This window comes from Accipiter gentilis, chromosome 17 (genome assembly GCF_929443795.1).
Source record: "Accipiter gentilis chromosome 17, bAccGen1.1, whole genome shotgun sequence".
NCBI lineage: Eukaryota > Metazoa > Chordata > Aves > Accipitriformes > Accipitridae > Astur > Astur gentilis.
In genome coordinates this window covers 14,908,871-14,928,052 of record NC_064896.1, presented here as the reverse complement: position 1 = coordinate 14,928,052, position 19,182 = coordinate 14,908,871, and the positions used below count along the sequence as shown (strand labels likewise).

Here is a 19,182-nt window from a genome sequence, read left to right as displayed (position 1 = left end):
GACAACATGCAGTTTTCATTTTCAGAGAAAAGTCAGTTGTCTCCATCGCACACTTGAAAACTGTTGTCAGTGTGCGTTATGCCAAAGAGCCCATAAATTTTGGGCTGGCATCTTAACAGGACTTGCATTCATGTGCCAGCACAAACAACTTCAGGAATAAAATATGCCTTTCCGGGAGCCTTTAAATTAAATATGGTTTTGATAGGGGTACATTTTTCCCAAGTGTATTTTCTGATTTTTGTTTCTAAATGATTTAGGTGTCTCACAGAATAACATAAATAATTATCCCTAAACTAGCCATTTGAATTTTGGGATCTATTATATATACATCAAGCTGCAAAACTACAGCAGAGTAGAATTTAAGCTATCAATGTTAGAAATTGCATATGCTGGGCAGGGCATTCAGTGTCTATTTAGGAAATTCAGTATCAATCACAGGTGTGGGGGGGTGTTCAGTGCTTGTTTATTAAGGGGAATGCAGTTAAGCTAAGCATGGCATGGCATTTTTCAACTGCTGGAAAAAATATGCTTCCCAAGGAGAAAAAGATTTTAATATCAGATATGCTTTAGAGAGCACTGCATGTCTGACATAAGAATTTGATAGTTTTTTATATTTTCAAAATAAATTGAAAGATAAGGTATATTTCAAGCTTTCTGTAATTGTTGTGGATTTTTTTTTTTACCCTTGGAAAATTTTATCTCAATTTTCTGTAAAATTATTTTTTATAGAGATATTATAAAGTTTCTTGCCATTTCTGAGCATCACTTCTGGGAAAATTCTGGTTGGCTAGGAGAAGCATATCCTCAATGTGGCAGTTCTTTCTCTTAGTACATGTTTGGTTTTTTTCTGTCTTCTAATTTCTCCATTCTCAGCTGAGATATTGACAGAGTGTAATGGGCATTTTAGGGGATCGTTGCTTTGGAATTGTTTTTGAAAAGGTACAGTGAATCTGAAAACTGAAAGGTAAATAATGGAGCGGCTATATCAGTTATAAACATGTTACTTTGAAAAGCACTACCAAAACATCCTTTAATAGCTTGAGCTGTCTGAAAATGATACATCTTTAAACTCTATACAGGTCCTTGTCAGAAATTCTCCCCTCACACCCTTTCTCTCAATATAATTGTGTTTTTTGATTTAATCTGTATTAAGCTACTGCAGACTAACTCCCATTATTAATGAAGGCACTTTTTTCATTAAAAGGTAGGATAACCTACAGAAGTTCTTATTCTGAAATAATCAAGCAGGTTAATGGTACTATTTGAAGCTGCACTTAATTCGTATGGGACTTACTTAACTTGAGTTAATTTATTATTAATTGATGAGAAAGGACACCTTGATGACTTCTTACAGTACTGTGTAGTTGCAAAAATTGTCTAGCAGTTGAACCCTTGCAAATTAATTTCTGTGAAAATAACAAAGTGAGGAGAGATGTTTTTGCATCACTGTCACGTGAAAGGAAACCCCCAACTAGTCTACCTCATGTTTAAAAGGAGTATGGCAATATGGCCAGCCTTGGCCCCAGATCTGAACAATACAGTGGTTTTATTGTCATATGTGTTAACATAATTGTGTGGCATAACCATATATCTACATATATCTATATTTTTAGGCTACAAGTGATCTGGAAAACTATGATAAGACCCGCCATGAGGAGTTTAAGAAATATGAGATGATGAAAGAACATGAGAGGAGAGAGTATTTAAAAACACTGGATGAAGAAAAGAGGCAGCGAGAAGAATCCAAATTTGAGGAGATGAAGAAAAAACATGGTGATCACCCTAAAGTTCACCATCCTGTAAGGCCACAGTCTCTTCTTACATGAAGCTTTCGTTTCCAGAGAGAAAAAGCTAATAAAGAGAAGGGTGTATCTACTTATTCTCAGCATTTGCCTCTTCTCATTGACATGGGAGCAGTGTGGGAGCAACGCAGAGAGCATTACAAAACCCACTATATATACCCCCATTTTTTCTATACAAGTATGATATTTGCTGGCAGAATTACTATTTACAAAGAAGATAAAACTCATGAGGAAGAAACCAGAATGGTATTCAGAACTGTAGGGATGCCTTCATGGTATGCCTGGCCTGCAAGGAACTGCATCACAGTACCATTTGCTCTAGAAAAGGCAAACTAATTTAACTTCCTTTAGCTGTTATTTCTAGATGAGTCTGTGTGGCAATGAGTGATGATTACAGCTGTTCCTTTCCACAGAATATGCATTTCCTTGACACCACCTCTTTGCCTGGGCCTTTCTGTCTAATGAAAGTATTAGACCTGAACAAAAGAGAATTAAAGAAAATTCCATTGATTCCGTTTGCAACATGACTAATGAGAAAATAAAGCCTTTCAGAGAAACCATAATGCAAAGGTAATGCAGAAAATTTACACTTAATCATATTTTGAATAGTTTTTCTTTGTAACCAATCTATAGGGAAGCAAAGATCAACTGAAAGAGGTGTGGGAAGAAGCAGATGGACTAGATCCGAATGAATTTGACCCCAAAACATTTTTCAAATTACACGGTAAGAGGTTTAGTTTAATTTAATGAACAAGTGAAGTGACTTTCTGTTACCTTCTGCTGAGGGCAAGTTTGTCTTATGCTAGGATGAAGACTTACACCTCAAGTAATTTGGATGAATCTGAAGAGTTAGAGGACAAAATATTTATGTTATTTTTTGTAAGTTTACTGCAAAGTTTTAAATGGGGTTTAAAAGTTGGAAACAGAGTTTTGTTTAACTACTCATAAAATCATACAGCAAATAACTAGTAGTGATTCCTTAGGGAAGTATGGATACTTAGAGGGCTGTCCACATCTATAACATTGCTTACACACTACGTACTAGGAATAAATCCTCAGAGGTATCCGTGGGAAAACGTGCTTTCTCATCATCTCTGCAGATAAGTGGCAGACACCCCTTATCTTTGGAATGGCCACAGAAGTGCCAAGCCTCTTCAAAAGCTGCAAGATTTCCTTAATAAAACAAAAACCAAATTTCCCCCCAATCCTGCCTCTATATTTCTAAGCAGTGTGCAGCTAGAAACAATAAAATAGGAGCAGAGATGAGGATGCATCTCAATGGGCATTTTGCTTTAAAAGTGATTATATAAATGTATAACCTTATATTTTGACATCGTTAAATGCTTCATAATAAAGTACCCTTAAGCAGATCCTGCCTGGCACTGGGCTGTGAAGGCTTGAACAGTACTTAGAATTTGACTAATCCCAAAGATGACAATTTAACTGAAGTGTTCTAGCTTGAGTCTGAACTTTTATCTTGGTTTACAAAATATATAAAAATTGATTATAGTTATTAACCTTATTTATTCTCTCTAGAAAGAGATCTTGAAAGATAATTTTCTGAAAATTTTTGGTAGCTTTTTTATGCAAATCTTACCAAAACAGAAATAGTCAAAATAACCCTTTGCCTTAGAGCTTAGTATATGAAAAACTTTGAAGCAATTAAACAAAAAGATTGCATAATAATGCTTATTTGAAATAGACGTTGTCTTTCAATTTCAGATGTAGTCTAACAATATTCAGAGTAGAATGTAGGATAAAAGATGGATTGTTAGTTATCAAGTATTCTCTTTTAATTTGTCATGAAAAGTTATTTTACAGTGATCTCTTCTCAAGCGCTGCATATTTATATAGATTTTCACATACTTCTTTAGGTTTTTTGGAGAGTCATACTGTTGGTTAACAAAGTTTTTCTACAGATTTTTATTGCTCCTGAATCTGTTTGCAAATCTAGTTGTTAAATTGGGACAACTTGTTCTCAGCAACGTTTTTTGGCAATTGCACTCTGTGCAATCCTTTTGTGACCTTTTTCATTTTGCTAAGAAGTAGGGAGATTGTTCCAGACTTGTCTAACCAACCAGCCAGAAATGGCAATACAGTTCAGCCAATGCCTGATAAAAACCTAAACAGAAAAAACAACTCATGTAACCAGCTTCTTGTTAAATGATGTTTTTAATCCACGTAAGATGTGGATGCTGATACTTACTTAACTCACAGAGATCTATAACATGTATTACTTTCTGTACATACTCGTATTTTCAACACTTCTTTTTGTAGATGTCAATAATGATGGTTTCCTGGATGAGCAAGAATTGGAAGCCCTATTTACTAAAGAGGTAAAAAAAAAAAAAAAGTTCAGAAACTTAACTGGTTTCACTAAATGGTTACAGGGCTGTCTGTATTTTTTCAAAGATATATGGGGGCTTTGGACTAAAAATTAGAGTATTCATGCCAAGTTTTGTGTATCCTTAATGTTTCTACAAAAGTATAAAAATGTATCAGCAGGGAAGATAAAGTAGTTGAAGCATAGGACTCAGACACCAGAGATCTAGTGTTCATGCACTTCTCTGCCACAGGCTTGCCTGAGATTTTATTATTAATCTGCAGGATAGCTCTACCTGTGTAAGTTGCACTGCAGAGAGCTGCACTCCTGCTTTAGCTAGATGCAGCCTGGTAGAGGTTCTAAAGCTGGGTAGCTGTGCTCATTCAGTGCTAATCAACAAGTCATAAGACTTGTTGAGAGAAAAAGGGTCACACTCATGTGAATTGGCTCGAAGACAGCACATTGTAGAAGCGGCTACAGAAATTTCATGTATTTTCTATCTAGCTACTTTGGAGGACATGTATATCTGATAAAGTAGACAGGCTCTTAGTTTCTTTAATCTTTGGTTTGTTGGCTGTGAAAATGCAAATATTAGTACTTCTTTGCCTCCCAGAGGGGTAATGACAGCAATGTTTGGAAATTCTACAGGAATGGGAATTGCAGAATCCATGAATAAACAAAAGGCCTTGGTCTTCGTTTTTGCAGTAGGTTCTGTTTTGGTATAGCAGAAAAAAACCTTAAACTTTCCACTCAAAGATCCAGTACTATGGCTGTCAATATCTAGTCTTGTAATTTTTTCTAGGTTTCATGAGTCAGGGAGCACATGCACTAAACAGTATATATAGAAGCTTATAAATTCAAACTACTGTAAATTTTTGAAGAAATTAAATTTGCAAATACAGGCTTCTAACAATACTTTGCCATAATCCCCTCTAATACAATGAAGATATATGGCAGTCTTTTTTGACAGATATGTCCCACCATTTTGCAGTTTTGTAGTTTAAAAACAAATAATCTGGGGCCTTAAGATTACCTATGGCTAAGCAAGCAAAGCTAAATACCTAAGAAAACTAAGTAAAAGCAAATAAGCATGAACTCACCAGAAGGACATTGTGCAAGAAGAGCAGTGGACCATTAAATTAAGCACTTAGTTTGTCTTGTGATATCCTGAATGCTTACAGGGTTAGCTGCATGCTCTGGTAAAAAAGCTACTCTCTCCTGTTCCAGAAACCACGTGGAAACCCTGCCTGCTTTGAATCAAGTGTAGGATCAGACTGTGTCTGCCGAGGTCAATTTTGCTGTAACGTCCACAACACTGAACTATAACAGACCACATGAATTAACTGAAAACTTCATTCTTAGCAATGAAAGGCTCACTTGTTGCTTAAATACTATGCTAAAAGAGGAGAATTACACACACACGCTCACTCTATTGAAAAAATGGTGAACTCATGTTTTTAGCAACATCTTGCGCTACTGTTCCAAATATGCTGTCATTTGAAAGCAGCCCTTTCTCCGAACTAACATTTGCTAATTTTGATTTTCAGCTAGAAAAAGTCTATGATCCCAAAAATGAAGAGGATGACATGGTTGAAATGGAAGAAGAAAGGCTAAGAATGAGAGAACACGTAATGAATGAGGTGGGGACTGATGTTCAGTAGAGCTGCTGATTTCCTTCTGTGTTCAAGAAATACAGTCCTCCTGACAGGAAGTGTTGTCCAAGTACAGCAGAAAGGATTGTCCAACTACACCTGTCACACTGAATGCTCTTAGTGTTGGGATTCACATAAAGTTACAATTCTCAAGCCCTGTTCCCATGTTCTGATGTAAATGCCTGCTGACTAGTTTTTATTTAAGAAGTTCAGAGAAGGAATTGTGCTGTCGCCTCCATCTTTTGCAGATACTGAGATTCAATAGAAATTCCATGTGAGTTTTGTGTCAAACAGGGAAGACACTAAATGTGGTTTTGCACTTGGCAAATTGGTAAGATTTAGGTGTGAAAAGAGGCAGTAGATCAATGTTTTCCTTCACATACCTCACCTTTGTCTCTTCAGAGGAGGGCTCAGAGCTCAAGGTATCCCCTATGACAGTGAATAGCTCTACTGGTTCTGATAGGTTTTCAGTTCAGGAGACAGAGGAAAGGGAAGAAGATGTTTTGAACTACCGTGTTTTTCACTTGTATCTTTTCTGTATTCAACTATATTCCTTAAGCGTGAGGAACGGAGCAAGACTGGTCTTCTATTAGTCATAAAGGGAAGCATTTCCTCCCTTCCCCTTAAAGGATTCTGACACAATTTAGTTGGGGTTTTTTTGATGTTTCAAAACCTCCCCATCCAACAGCGGAGATTACTCTGACTCACAGTTACAAAATTATTACCAGAAAGCTACAAAACATTTTTCTCAAAATGCCGCTTTCAAAATGAACATTTTCTCATGCATGCCACTACTAGTGTTGGGGCTGTGACCACAAATAATGTTTCCAATAAAGCCAATGAATTTTGAAGTAAAATGTGAGGATTTGCTTTTTATTTCCATTTTTGTTAAGCTTTGTAAGCTTGTGAGAGAAGTTTTCAGAAGATGTTGCAGGCACTCCCTTGAGAATGGGACAGTTTAAAAATAAAATGGTTATATTTGAAGATATTTGCATGATGAAATGAAACATTAGCTCCACCAAAACCTGTCCTTTAGGTTGAGTTTAATTTTTTGCTTCAAATAGGTTGATATCAACAAGGACCGGCTAGTGACTTTGGAAGAGTTCCTGCGAGCTACAGAGAAAAAAGAATTTTTGGAGCCAGATAGCTGGGAGGTAATGAAAATATGTTCCAAGTGCAACATATGGTACTATTACCATCACTCCAACCAGGAGAACAAATGGCATGTCTCTGACCTTTGCTTTTTTCCAGTGCCATTTTGGTATGTGTGTGGTTAAGCGCCTTAACTAAATGTAAAGTACAAAATGTAGCAGACTAATGTAATGCAGATGTAATCTTTATGGGGCACACACAAACAGAAAAGGTCTTGCGCCACCCGGTGGATTCTAGAAGAGCTTTTCCCACATGCTTTTCAAGCAGAAAATGGACATTTTGTTTATGAATCACTTTAAAGGGAAGATAAGAGCTCAGCTGGAAGGAAGAGGAATTTTTTCTCCTCCCTCTACATCTGTAATAGAATTTTGCTGAGAAAATAGCTGAGAAACGGCTATTTTGCTGTTTCTTACAGTGAGTGTACTAACCTTTTACAGTGTCATGTCTGGTATTTGGATGAAAATTGAGTGTTGTTTATTGAACTGTACAATTCAGCTAATAATAATTTCAGTGGGAAGATAATAAAAATATATATGCATTCCTGGCTAAGTAGTCACGCTTGTATGTATTTTCTTGCAGACACTAGATCAACAGCAGCTCTTCACTGAGGAAGAGCTGAAGGAATTTGAAAGTCATATTTCTCAGCAGGAAGATGAACTTAGAAAGAAGGCAGAAGATCTTCAGAAGCAGAAAGAAGAGCTACAGAGGCAGCATGACCAGCTTCAGGCTCAGAAACAAGAGCTTCAGCAGGTACACTTTTGAGAACAGAATTTTTTTTTGCCTTTTCTGTATCCTTACATGTGTAACAGCTCATGACAGTCCTCAACTCTGGAGCATTCTTTACCTTGATTTCTCACATGACTCCCAGCTGAATTCTAAACTAATGGTACCACAGCAAAACATAATAGTATTCAGGATTATAGCAAACAATGCAAGCATCTCAACTCAGTAATATACACATTAACAAAGATTTTACATAATGACTGCAAAATTTGTTTTAAGTGTATTCATTTATGTCATATCAGAGAAAGCTGACAGATTTAAGTTTTTCAACTGTCGTGTTTTATTTTTCACCAGGTTGTAAAACAGATGGAACAAAAGAAACTACAGCAAGGAAATCCTCCTGCCGGACCAGCTGGAGAACTGAAATTTCAACCCCGTATGTGTCTTTCAGTGTAGATACACAAACTTTAAAATAAGATCTCCAATGTAAAAGTCATTAAAACTGCATTTTCTGTTGAAATTGTTAATATAATGTGGTTTTAATGATCTCTGTAGAGACATTCACTAAACTGTCTTTAAGAGGGAAGTATGGAACTCTTCTAAAGTATTCCTGAAATCTCAGTGCTTTTAAGTCCATAGTAAAAAAACAGAGCTCTAACTCAAGGCATCAAATGGACAGAGAAAGATTGTGTTGTACCTGTCAGACCAAAAATATTGAGATCTAGTATATCTAGGATTCCTGAGCATCCAGAGAAGAATAGGGACATACAAATTACCAGGTCTGTCTGATATTCTATGGCTGCATTACCAGTGTCAGACTGCAGAACAGATGAAAGCATTTAAATGCTTTCAACAAGTCCATCTTCAGCAGCCAATTTACCACAGTTGGGCACAAAATGACATGACAAGATAGTTCTAGACAGTATGAATGACCAACTGCTTCAACACCCTCAGAAGTCGATATTGTCATAACAAATCATTGCATTTGCTCATTGGTGGCAACAAAATGGTCAGGTATACGTTAGCACTTCTTATCCATCACACATTGTCCATGCTTTTTTTGTGTTTTAAGACTTAGCTTTTTGTCCCCGTCTAGAAAGGTTGAAACTAATATGGCTTTATTGGCTTCCATGTTCATATGCTAACATTATCAGTAGAGCTCAAGAATTTCTTGACATTGATCTCAAACATAAGGCTTCAGACTATATCCGGGCAGCCTTTTGAATACTGGAAGCTCTAAACTGTTCCTGTAAGGCCAACAGTGGGATTTCAAACCTTAAATGCTATATTCAGTGATTACAGCTTACTTTGTTGAGTACCCTGAAATTCTATTCCTAAGCCACTCAGTTCTGTGAAGAGAAATAATGAAATTACAGTACCAATTTAATTTTGTCTTTCATTTGCTTCCATATTGCCTTTGGGTAATTTCATTTTATGATCCTTAGATACGAGTGCCTCACTTTCCCTCACCTTCAGTAAAAACATCCTGTGTAATAGCAGATGCCCTAGGAGTTGGACTAATGATACATCTTTTGTCAATATTGTAGCAGATACTGTTCTTAACACACATTTTATGTAAAAACTTTCTGCAAAGTCATTTAATCAGGTGTCATAAGTATTCATTATATTAGCCAAAACTAGTCACTACTCATTCAGTGAGTTAAGGAGGTTCAAGTAGACAATATTTCTAATCTGTAAGCTACTGGAGCTACTAAGGGCCATTTAAGAAAAAAAAACCAACACAAAAATGCAGTTGCAAGTTCTGAAATCTTCAGCAAACTATGAAACAGTATTATTCAAAGGTAGGCAAAGAGAGAATGTTGTAATTATTGTTGACACAGTGAGGAGTAAAATGCAGGAGCAAGATGTTAATTTTTTTTTTCCCAAGCTTCCCATATTGGGATTAAAGGTTTCATAAACACGTAATGTATTTCAAAAAGAACAATCTCCAAAGAACCAATGTGTTACGGAAGTAAAAATATTTCACAGAAAACAGATACAACTAGTAATCCAAGAGGAAACACTGAATATTATAATAATGCAGTCTGTTGAGTAATCCCAATCCGATTTCATTGTTAGTCACATACAAAATTCTTGATTCCACTTACAAACAAAAAAACCAGAAGGTTTTGTTTGATTGTCCCTACACTAGAAACTTTCCTTTAGATACTTTCAATGTTGGGGGCCAATTTAATTGAGAAGTTACAAATGGTTTTATTCTTCTTTTACAGCCGGGGAACACAAAGTTGGAGATGCACCGAAACATCCTGCGGGAGGTGATCAGCCTTTACCACCAGGACATGTCCAAGAACCAGCAGCTAGAACTGATCAAGTTCACCCTTAACCACTTGTGCCTCAACTTTATAGCATCTTTATTATTTGGGGGGTGGGGGGCAGGAAATCGGAGTGAAACATGAACTCTATACTTTCTTCCCCAGATTGTAAAATCATTGGGAATGTTAGAGATGAAGTATCAATCAGATCTGAATCATAAATTAAACTAATTTTGTCTCCAGTGCATCAGTGAGAAACAGAACAAGGGGATCATTTAGAGGCTATAATGGAGGAGGGGATTGAGGAAACTATTAATACTAAAGATTTTTATGGCCAGGGGACTGAGCTGTTGAACTCTTCTCTTACAAAAAGGGAGGAGATGTCTGCCATTCTGTGTTTAGGCATGAATTGGAATCTTCTCAGAGAGGAAGCAGGGAACTGGCCTGAATGTCGTTAGGTCTAGTTTTATGTAGAAACTCTTTCTGGAAATGCTGAGAAGCAAAAATGGGGAAATGAAGACCACAGATAAAGGCCTACCATTTCCAGCACTACCAAACCCTTTCTTCTTTGAGACCAAATAAAAATCAAACTTCTAATCCTTAATCACAGAAAATTTGCACTTTCTAAAATCTAAACACAGCAAAGAATTACGTGGAGCAGTGAATATTTTTAATGTTTACAGAAGCCTAAGAATTTCACTGTAAGCCTTGAAAAGGAATACTGTACTTCTGGTGTATTGATCTGAACCGTCCTCCTTGTTGAGATTAATTCTGTATAGCAGTTGAACATTCAACTGGCTCTTGGGACGGTACTTTTGTCCCTGTTTCCTTCATCAGGTGCCAGCTGATCTCAAAATTTTGCATGTTATTAAGTAAGCTTTTTTATGTTGATGGAAATATTGTGCAAAACAGAACAAGACTCATTGTCTTTTTCTGTGCTGATTATCCTACCTCCTATGATTATACCGGATTTTTCAAAATGCACCGTGTGCTTCAGAAAGCTCTTCTCAGACATGAATCTTTGACTTAAAGAGTCTCCCTATTAACTCTTATTAGTCTTTCAGCAGATGGTGTAAGTTTATGAAGTGTCCTGAAACAGGGGTGCTATTGATTGTATTATTTTGGTATTGAACCAGGATAGGTCCCTAATATTGTAAGCCAAGATTTTAAAATAAGTTTATTTTCCTGTGGGTTTTACTATAATGTTGAAAAGTTGTGTAATTGTCCTTGCTTGTTATTCATTTCAGACTGAAAGTATCCTAAAGTGTAAACCCTGTTTGGGTTTTTTTGTTTGCTTGGGGCTTTGTGGTGTTTTATTTTGTTTAAAACATGGATTGTTCTGATTGTATAACGCTGGCTTTGAACTGATACACACACACACACCTTGGCAAGCATCCTTTGCATTTCCTTCCTGTTCTGTGGCTAACTGCTGACAGTGTCATTAAGGGACATCATTTGGGTTTTGAGCAAAGAAACAGAGGCAAGCCTCTGTCATAGAAAGATGTTCCTTTCAGAGTAAGACCTGAAGATTTTAGGCAAACTCAAATTAGACAGGAAGCAATTACTAACATTTTGTATTGACATTTGGGAAGTTTCTCACTCTGAAGAATTTTGATTGATAGAAGCTAGGCACATTCCTTCCATGTTTAAGGCTTCTTTCATCAGGCCTGAGCATATTCTTGTTCTCCACACAATAGAACTCACTGCCAGAACAGATTAGGTTTCCTTATCTGTTTCGTCTTGTTAGCTGTCATGTCACATTTCCTTCATTTATACCACTCAAACAATTGGACTTCTTTTACCTTTTTTTTGTTGTTGTTCTCTATGCAAGTCATTAACATTTTAATTTAGTTTCCCAAACCAGTGTCTCCACTGTTTGTCATTTCCATGCAATTCTAACGTCAGTTTGATTATGTCTTTGTCAGGAGACTAAAATACCTTTCAACAACTTCATCTGTTTGCTGAGAGGCCCAGACATAGTTAGAACTACATCCAGACTAATAGCGTTTCTCAGTGCACAGCCCTGGCTTTGGGGTTGTAGCCTGATAATGGATAACAGAGCAAGGAGGGAAACAAAGAGGGAATTATTTAAATGTCGTGGAAAAGGTGAGGGGAATCTTTTTTTGTGTTCTCCCCATCCCACATGAAGGTTTACAGAGGAGAAATGATACAGCCCCAGATGTTTGTAGAGGATCAAGGACTGAAACCTTTGGTGTGAAGGCATTTCTACCATACAAATCATTCCTTCAGGCTACATCTGCCTCCTAACAAATGTCATTATATGTAACGACATGCTTTGTAATGTAATGCTCAAGCTTCAGTTTCAGTGCAACCGCTTCCAATTTGATGATAAGATTCTGACTCTCCCTGCTGTTGGAGATGGGCATTATATCCCCTTATTCCATTTACTTTGAAACATCCAGAGTTTTGTAAAGAACTGTTGTAACTTGGGTGCTGCGCTCAGCTTCTGCTCGCCACAGTGTAGTGAGCGTCGCTGACTGAGGAAGCCGCTTGTGAGAAGCCAGAGATTTCACTTGTCATTTCATCGTGAGTTAGCATTAGCAAAAGTTCCTCATTTTGCGTTTCAGCTAGGCACTGAGGTGCGTTCAGCATAAAATGGTGCACATCTTTCCTTCAGTTGCTATCTGATACCTAAATGTTCTTATCAGTGTTAATTTAATTAGTAGGCTTGCAGTTTAGCAACATACAACAGATTTTCTGTTCTTCTTTTAGAAGTGGAAACAGGCATTTTTTTTAAACCTTAGAATTGGTGATTGGATTTATCTCTACCAATAATCAAGGTTTAGTCAAACTGACAATTATTTGCCCTAAACTGTGTGGAAGTCAGAGCCTCAGTCCTCGTAATGCTTAAGTTATTGAATTCCTACTGAACATATCTTAAGTTTGTCGCCTAAATGTTTTTGAGATGAGAGCCCAAACTAGAACTTCATGCTTGTCCACCCAATTAAAAAATCTCATATGCATGGGTACCTGTGTCACATGTCCACAAAGATAACGAGGACTGAGTGGATGTTCTTTCAAAAGATGACCTGTCGGGTCTGGTTTATCAACAGACTGCGTTCACCCAATACTGTCCATCTCATCCTCCTCTGTAGAGGAAGGCTATCGTTCTTCAGGCCGAGGCTAAAAGAGGTCTCCAGCTGAGTGTAATAAAGTCACCAAACTTATTTTTGTGGATCAGTTCTGAAGTGTGGTTTAAGTAAGAGTTATCTCACTGTGAGGAACATCTGCCTTAAAGGTTATACAATGTGCTGAAGTCATGCTTACACATGAAATGTTTAGCAGATTTGTTGTTTTTTAATGTGTGTGTTGTTTTCGATGCTGATGTCTTCTTTTAATTGGGTTCTCTCTTCCATAAAAGAAACTAAAAGTATTAGCCACTAAAAGCAGCTGTTTCTGCCATGGTACTGATTTCTCAGGAGCTTTTTAAAGTTGAAAAAAAAAATTATTAAACTAAGCTCATAGCTAAGTGAGGAAGTAGCAAGCTCTAATCACAGATAAATAAGGGACTGGAATATCATGGGCACCAGTGCTTTCACCTGTACTCTGCTTTTTGTTTAGGAGGTGATGACAAGAAAACTGAATGTAACTTCATACAGACACCAGTTCCAAGACAAAGATGCAGAGATTTGGTTTTGTACTTGGCTGGGGTTTTGGTAGGAGGATGAAGGGGTAAGATTTGGTCAATGTTGTACAAATTCATATCCTCCAGTGCAATATATGTAGGGAAAAAAAAGCGCCCCACTCTGGACTTTGTATAGATTAGTTTTTAACTGGATTAAACTGAAACTCAGTGCAGTGACAGACGTCTAGTGTTTTATTTTAAGCGGGTGGGAAAGAGGCGGGTTTAGATCTTGTCTATATGCACAACTTTGCATTTCTGCTTAGTGGCCCATCCTGTTTGCCCTCCACTTTTTGCTTCCTGAAAAGATGTGAAAAGTAATTTATAGCAAGATAGAAGTTTCTTTTGTTCTTCCCTGGCACCAGCTGCCTCACTGCAATAGCTATTCACTAATTACTTGAATGCTTAATTTTCTATATTCATAAAAATACAAAACCAACTAATTAAAATGCTGCTGCAACAGCATTACAAACTCTTGACAACACCACATGCTTTTCTGACTGTTCAATTTCAAAGCAGACATCCCAGAGAAAGTGAAGCACCCACAGGTTTAGTAACAGATTTTTCTGTAGGTTGCTTTCTCTTTGCTTACAGATTTTGCCTTCAAAGCCAGATGTCAGCCATTTCAGGATGGCATAATGGCTGTGGCAATGTGTGTCTTGGGGAGATCCACAGCCACATTTACAAAATGGAAGAGTCTATCTTGATTAAGAAAAAATTGATGTATGGTGGCATTTTGCAAAGAAGTGAAGCTCTGAGCTATGGATTGTCCTTCTGTAATTTATGCATAAGTAGGTGGTGGATGCCAGGAGCTGTCCCTAAGGTTGGCCCCAGAAGTACTTCCTTGTTTACATCCTCAAATAATATCTGTTACTTACTGAAATTAAGAGGTAGTTGTACCAAGTTAGTGAAATGAGAGTCCCATCTGAAAACAGCAACACTGGCTGTAGTTTAGCTACATTTCTAAAAGTGAACTTTTCTTTTTTTTTTTTTTTACATAACGGGAAATGAGGAACTAGCTTAAGTCCTGTTATTTACTCATCCACAGATGGCAGGTATCAAACCCACCTACAGTTACCCTAATGTTTTCTAATGCTTTAAAAGCTATATTTGCCAGAATCACGTTGTATCCAGTCGTACACTTTTTATAATTATACTCTCCAATACTGTGCTAAATAACAGCCTGCATACTTGCTTGAGTAGTAGAGTACAATATCAAGGAAGGAAAGTAATTTTTTTTTCAGAGATACCAGTTTCTAAACCTGCTATATTTTTCAGTGACAAATGCAGGGATAGAGCAGCACTACAAAGTTGGCCTCTCCATTCTTTACACCTTTTCCATCAATTCAAGCAGCTGTTAGTCTGAATGACTGCACAGCGACTGCTGCTCAGTCTCCGTTGCAAACAATTTGTATTCACTCTGATGTGCATTTCCTTAACTCGTACTAGCTCACAGCTAGTATCTTCTAAGAAACTGCCCATAGAGGCACTTCTGTGTTATAGAAGGTGATGCTGCATACAATACATAGTTTCCCCTCTAATGCTTCATTTCACACCCTCTCCCACTACCTTATCATTGCTGTTAATACTACACTGAGAAGAGGACTTCCATTTTTGTGCTCCCTATCACCAGTGACAGTGGAGAAAGCAGGATGGAGGTTCAGGCAGCCATCCACCTCCACTGTGCTTCATGCCAAGCTACGCCGCTGTGCGAATTCCAAGCCCAGCCAGGGGGAGAGCATGAATTATTCAGCCATTGAGTAGAGTCCTATGCAAACTTGTATGTATGGAAATTTCCACAGTCACAGGAAGACGCTGGATACTTCTGTAGCAACGAGTGAAGTTCCTGAGCCCACGCCTATTGGACAGGCTGTGCAGACCTTGCCAGTGCATTTGGTACCATGGAGAAGTGATGCAATGTCGATTGTAACACAGGGTTTTTCACATGATAAACACATATAGTTGCATACCATTTCTGCACTAGAGGGAGTCTAAGACAAGGATTACTGAGCTAATTAAGAAGCAGCGTGGTGGCATAATAAAATAGGATGCTGAAAACTGAATGGTCCCTCAAGAGCCAAAAAAACAGCTGCCATGTTTCAAAAGGGTTGGGGTTTTTTATCAAGAATGCATTTCTTACGTTATGCTGTTTCCTTTTGGAAGAGACCCTGAAAGTGCAAATGAGCACTAAGCTAATGATGCTCTTCCTGAATACAGACACCTCTGTCCCCATGCTTGATCTCTGAATACAGTACACCACAACTAGATTAACAACAATATGAGAATCACTTGGTATTTAAAAAACCCAAGATACCGACCAGGAAAAGGTACTGCTCACATTTACAGCTGGAAACCATAGTCCGCCTAGAGTAGGGTCATACACTTTAGTGAAATAAGAAAGGCAACGCTGCACTATTTCTCCGAAAAATACAGCTGGAGGAAACAGGATTATACAGATGCCAACTCATTGTCACGCCTGATGCTGCTCAAGGAACAGCTTCTTTGGATGTAGTTGCTAAGTTGTTTCCTATTAGCTTTTTTCCCAGGAATTCTAAAGGTAAAAATTGCATATATCATCAGAGCCATCTTAGGGATGCTTGTTCATTCAGTCTCTGAAGCTCCCAGAGAAGGATGATCACCAATGAATAGCCAAGCAAACTGATAAAAATCATGATGTTAAATATGAGAACTGGCATAAAAGAATAGGGTGTGGTCATCAAGGCATGCCTTAAATTTTTGATTGGAGTTTCCCTGTATCTCTAGTTTAATTATCTGTGTTCAGTGTTATGCTGCTTACTACACATAAAGCCACAGCTCATTTTCAACTACAATAGTTTTATAATTCTTAGTATAAATACCCTCTTTCTATGCATTTTATTTTTGAGCAAGGAAAGAGGAAAATTAAATGCTGTAAATGTTCACTTATTTGTGTTCACCGAGTATTAAAAAATTATCAAGAACTTACTTAATAAATCACATAAGCTATTCATAGTCTAAATAAGTATCTGTATTTTAACTTTCTGCTGTGTTTGCAATACTCTGACAAGAAAAATAACCAGCCTATCATCTGTCCTGATGCATAGACTTAGTTCAATGTACAGGTAATTACAGTATCATCAGAATAGTCTTTATTAATTTATCTATTATTTACAGGTCCCAAGTTGCATTTTAGTTGGCTCAGTCTCTGGATTAACAGCTGCCTGTCTTTTGTTTGGACTGATTGCTTTCCTGTGCATTAAGCACCATAAACCACATAAGTGGTTTCAAGTGTCTAAGTTTCTATTTTGATTGTATTACAATTTCGACACTGAAAACTGTTTTTGCAAATTATTTTATTCTAAGGCTAATAGGAGGGATGAGCAGCCGGCACTGGAATACTCCTCACCGCTATTGTGATCTTTAGCCGCTGCCCCCAAAAGCAACACTCACATGTTTTGTTTCTATTTGCTTAAAAGCAATGTTTTCTTTTGGTACTTTGGTGGGTGCAGGCAGGCTGGAGATTGCCGACCCATCTGTGCTGTTGGGTGGCACCACAGACCTGCGCTGCCGGGGTTCGGGTTGGAGCCCATGACTGTCTGACTGCCCACACAGCACCAGCCTCACTGAGGGCTGGCGATCACCGGTCCGCATCGTATCCGTTTGGTCTCTGCCAGTTTATATGTGCTTTGTCGGAGCTCCTCTTTCAGTCTAGACATGTCCTAAATGTTTCAGATGTCTCTCGGGCTCCTCAGGACAAAGCCAGGGTTGCACCAGTGTTGCACCAAGTACGCACACAGCATTTTTAAAAATTTGTTTTAAAAAAATTTTAAAAATTGTAACAGTAGTTATGAAATAGGCAAAATATGGTGCTGGAATTAGATGTGGTGCATTCACATACTGCCACAAAGGACTAACTGAAAAGACGTGGTTTGACTCAGAAAGTGGCTTAATATCATCCTGCTCACACCTGATGCACGTGTCATCAGTAGAACTTCAGAGAGATAACTCCCAACTGCTTGGCAATATGGTTTCTTCGTTACTAAAAAGAAACAGTGACAAACTTCTGCATCTAAATCACCCTTTTGCAAACAAATTCACACAGAAGAAACTTTGGAGGCTGGCTAGCTGTAGCTGACTCCGCAGTCACAAATCTGGCAACAGTGGTGTACTAAACGTTATTTAAATAATTGCAGCTATTCAGTCAAGAGAATTTAATTACGTTTTAAGCAATAAAGCAACAAAATATTTTTATGCACCACCACAGTATAGTATCTAAGCCTTTGTAAAGTGAGGAACTAACTCGTGTTTATGAGTTGAAAAAAAGAAAAGCTAACTCAAGCTTATTTGAGGCAGCCATTTGCACCATGTAAATGCAGCTCACTTCTCCCATAGCTGTTCTCCTTGGGGCACGGCTCCTCAACGCTGCCCAGAAGCTGGCTGCAGTCTGTCCGACGCTTGGGGCAAGCTCCTGGGGCAGCTCCCACCACTGGCTTCCCAGCACTCCCACAGCTGGAGAGCGAGGACATCATCTGCCCACAGCTGGCAAGGAAGGGGCAAAGCCACCCTGCGATGCAGAGGGCAGCCTCCTGCCACATCCGCAGGGCAGCAGAGAAGATCTTCCTGGCACAGCATCGCCTGCCCGGACGGAGGCAAGGGAGAAGCAAGCCACATACCATCCCGAGCCCCTCCTGATAGCATGCGTACTGCTGACTGCATGTAGTTCATGCAGGAGAGAGAGAACGATTAGCGTTCATTTCATTTTCTTGTTCTTTTTAATTTAACGTGCACCTAGAAGCAAACGTATCTCTTTTTTCCTTACAGTTCCTCAAAAAATACTAGCGTTCAAAGGAAGCACAGAAATGAAGCATTTGGAAGAAGCTGTTTTGAATCACCGCATGACTGTGGGCTTTCATCCCAAACCATTAATACTAAACTTTTTATCTGAAGTATCTACAAGAGACAAAGGTACAGATTTTCTTCTGGAGTAATGTGCAATGTAACGCACAATGTAACGTTGCAAGACAAGAGAAAGCAATTCTGCTAAAGGACCGGGTGGATCTGAAAGCTTTTCAGTTTCAGGTGCACGTAGAAGAGAACGGCGCTTTCATGGCTCCACACACTGTTCATGTTTCTCCAAGTTTATGAGAGCACAACGGGGCAGAGCTTCCCACCGAAACCATTTATGATGCTCTTAAGTGGCATGTTCTTGAGTGGACAATGCCACTGTCTGTCATAGGTAAGCAAACGGCTTTGCCATGCAGTGAGGGTATGGTTTAATTTCTGGAAGACAGTAGCTGTCTGGATTTACAGTTGGTAGGGCTATGGTTGGTGTAAAAACGGATAATTTTTCAAAGCAAGTGTCCACCTTAGGACTCCCAGATTTTCAACTCACTGTTACAAGGATGAGTGTTCTTTGTCTCCAGTGCTGTGGCAGCCATTTCTTCTAACCCAGACACCCTCACATGAATATACCATTATTCCTATGGGCTTACACAGAATTGCTCTTAGTAATAGTATATATTTTCTCCAGATAGCTGTCTTAACCACTACTCTCAGTTCTCCAACAGCTGGTCATTTCCCTCACAGGCCCTCAGGAACTATGAGGTTGCAAAGCATTTCCCTAGATCTTAAGATG

At 38.3% G+C, this 19,182-nt stretch overlaps 1 protein-coding gene across 2 annotated transcripts in view; it reads left to right on the top strand.

Annotated features, from left to right (window-relative positions):
• Positions 1–13,748, top strand: part of NUCB2 (nucleobindin 2) — a 31,063-nt gene extending 17,315 nt beyond the window's left edge. For both annotated transcript variants that reach the window (XM_049821014.1, XM_049821015.1), the window contains exons 6-13: positions 1,614–1,799; positions 2,436–2,526; positions 4,080–4,138; positions 5,673–5,765; positions 6,842–6,931; positions 7,509–7,679; positions 8,007–8,088; positions 9,884–13,748. In XM_049821014.1, the coding sequence (XP_049676971.1) occupies positions 1,614–1,799; positions 2,436–2,526; positions 4,080–4,138; positions 5,673–5,765; positions 6,842–6,931; positions 7,509–7,679; positions 8,007–8,088; positions 9,884–9,996 (885 nt within the window). In that variant the 3' untranslated portion in view covers positions 9,997–13,748. The remainder of the gene's footprint in view (positions 1–1,613; positions 1,800–2,435; positions 2,527–4,079; positions 4,139–5,672; positions 5,766–6,841; positions 6,932–7,508; positions 7,680–8,006; positions 8,089–9,883) is intronic.
• The last annotated feature ends 5,434 nt before the right edge of the window (positions 13,749–19,182 follow it).